This window comes from Morone saxatilis, unplaced genomic scaffold (genome assembly GCF_004916995.1).
Source record: "Morone saxatilis isolate NCDOM2014 unplaced genomic scaffold, NCSU_SB_2.0 Contig21, whole genome shotgun sequence".
Classification (NCBI taxonomy): Eukaryota; Metazoa; Chordata; class Actinopteri; family Moronidae; genus Morone; species Morone saxatilis.
In genome coordinates this window covers 1,691,897-1,693,351 of record NW_023339774.1, presented here as the reverse complement: position 1 = coordinate 1,693,351, position 1,455 = coordinate 1,691,897, and the positions used below count along the sequence as shown (strand labels likewise).

At 41.4% G+C, this 1,455-nt stretch overlaps 1 protein-coding gene across 1 annotated transcript in view; it reads left to right on the top strand.

The window, feature by feature from the left end:
* Positions 1-1,455, top strand: part of ntmt1 (N-terminal Xaa-Pro-Lys N-methyltransferase 1) — a 6,435-nt gene that overhangs the window by 1,602 nt on the left and 3,378 nt on the right. Inside the window, exon 2 of the mRNA XM_035668080.1 lies at positions 740-899. Coding sequence (XP_035523973.1) covers positions 741-899 — 159 coding nt within the window. The 5' untranslated portion in view covers position 740. The remainder of the gene's footprint in view (positions 1-739; positions 900-1,455) is intronic.

Here is a 1,455-nt window from a genome sequence, read left to right as displayed (position 1 = left end):
GTGTGTGTGTGTGTGTGTTCGTCTCGCATGCTGAGCAGGTGATAGGAGCCCCCTGTCCACTTAAAACATTGCTGGGGTGTGAAGTTTGATCATTCGTCCTTTTTAGTCACAGCCTCCAGAGCTGAATGAATATGGATGAATAACCATTCATTACAGAGTTGACAAACAGGTGGATGACAGCTCACAGGAGACAATAAGTAGCCGAGAAACTACAGAGACAACACTGAATACTGAAAAGCACATTTGCAATCTGACAGGCAGTACATTTTCAATGCAGATTGGTATTTGTTAGTAACAGGCGAAGACACAAAGAAAAAACATTACCTCTTGCAACTGGAACTTCCCGTGGCCCCAGTTTGGAGGAGAACATTGTGGTGAAATGATGTTGATGATCTGGCACCCACAGAATCCTGATAGCAGTCCTCTTCAACACGTTTGGGTTGGACTGGAATGCAGAATCCATAAAAGGGAGCCTCCACCTATCAGGCTCATGCACCGTCACTTCAGCTAACACTGGGACACCACAGGTCCCTTTTTGATTGATATGGGACAGCTGTTATCAGGGACATGGTGATCCAAAGTGAGCAAGGTTTCCCTTCCCCTGGTCTACATCTCAACGGGTGTGGACTGTTCATTAAGAATGTAACCTGGAGCAGCTGCTGTGCACCATAGAGAGCAGTGATAGTAGTTTGTGTACTGTTTCCTGTGAGTGAACCGTGTTATCTGTGGACTCTGACAGGATGGGAGACATAGCAGAAAATGAGACAAGCTTCTACTCTAATGCGGAGGACTACTGGAAGGAGGTTCCCCCCACAGTGGACGGCATGCTGGGAGGCTACGGCAGCATCTCCAGCATTGATATCAATGGATCCAAGGCTTTCCTGCAGAAGTTCCTCGGTGTAAGAAGCTCTTTTAAGATGTCAGACAGCGATAACGCTTGCTTTACCACTCTGAGTGGGACTAATGTCTACATGAAGACATACGGTATATGTCTTTCTGCTCGCTTTCACTGGAGTTGTGAATCCCATAACTTATGAACTGACTTGCAATTTAACTTTGACTGTTTTACACCAATTACTTGGGACTCCAGCAAGTCCCTTTTTGACTTGGAATGACATGATTTCCCCAAGTTTTTTTTAATGTGCAGCAACTCAACAAACAAAATATTAACACTATGCAAAACATTCAACTCAAATTACAAATGATTGTTATCGTGTCACAGACACACCTATATATATATATATCTATATATATCTATATATCTCTATATATATATATAGAGTTTATTTGAAGTACTCAATACATTTATTATAATAACTGATACTTTGTTTAAAAAAAAAAATGCAAATGGCCTTGTGTTAGTTTAAACAAGTAGTTATAAGTCCTAAGTGAAGGACTTATAACTACTTGTTTATAACTTGAAACATAAACTCGGTCCTGACTTGGAACTACTTG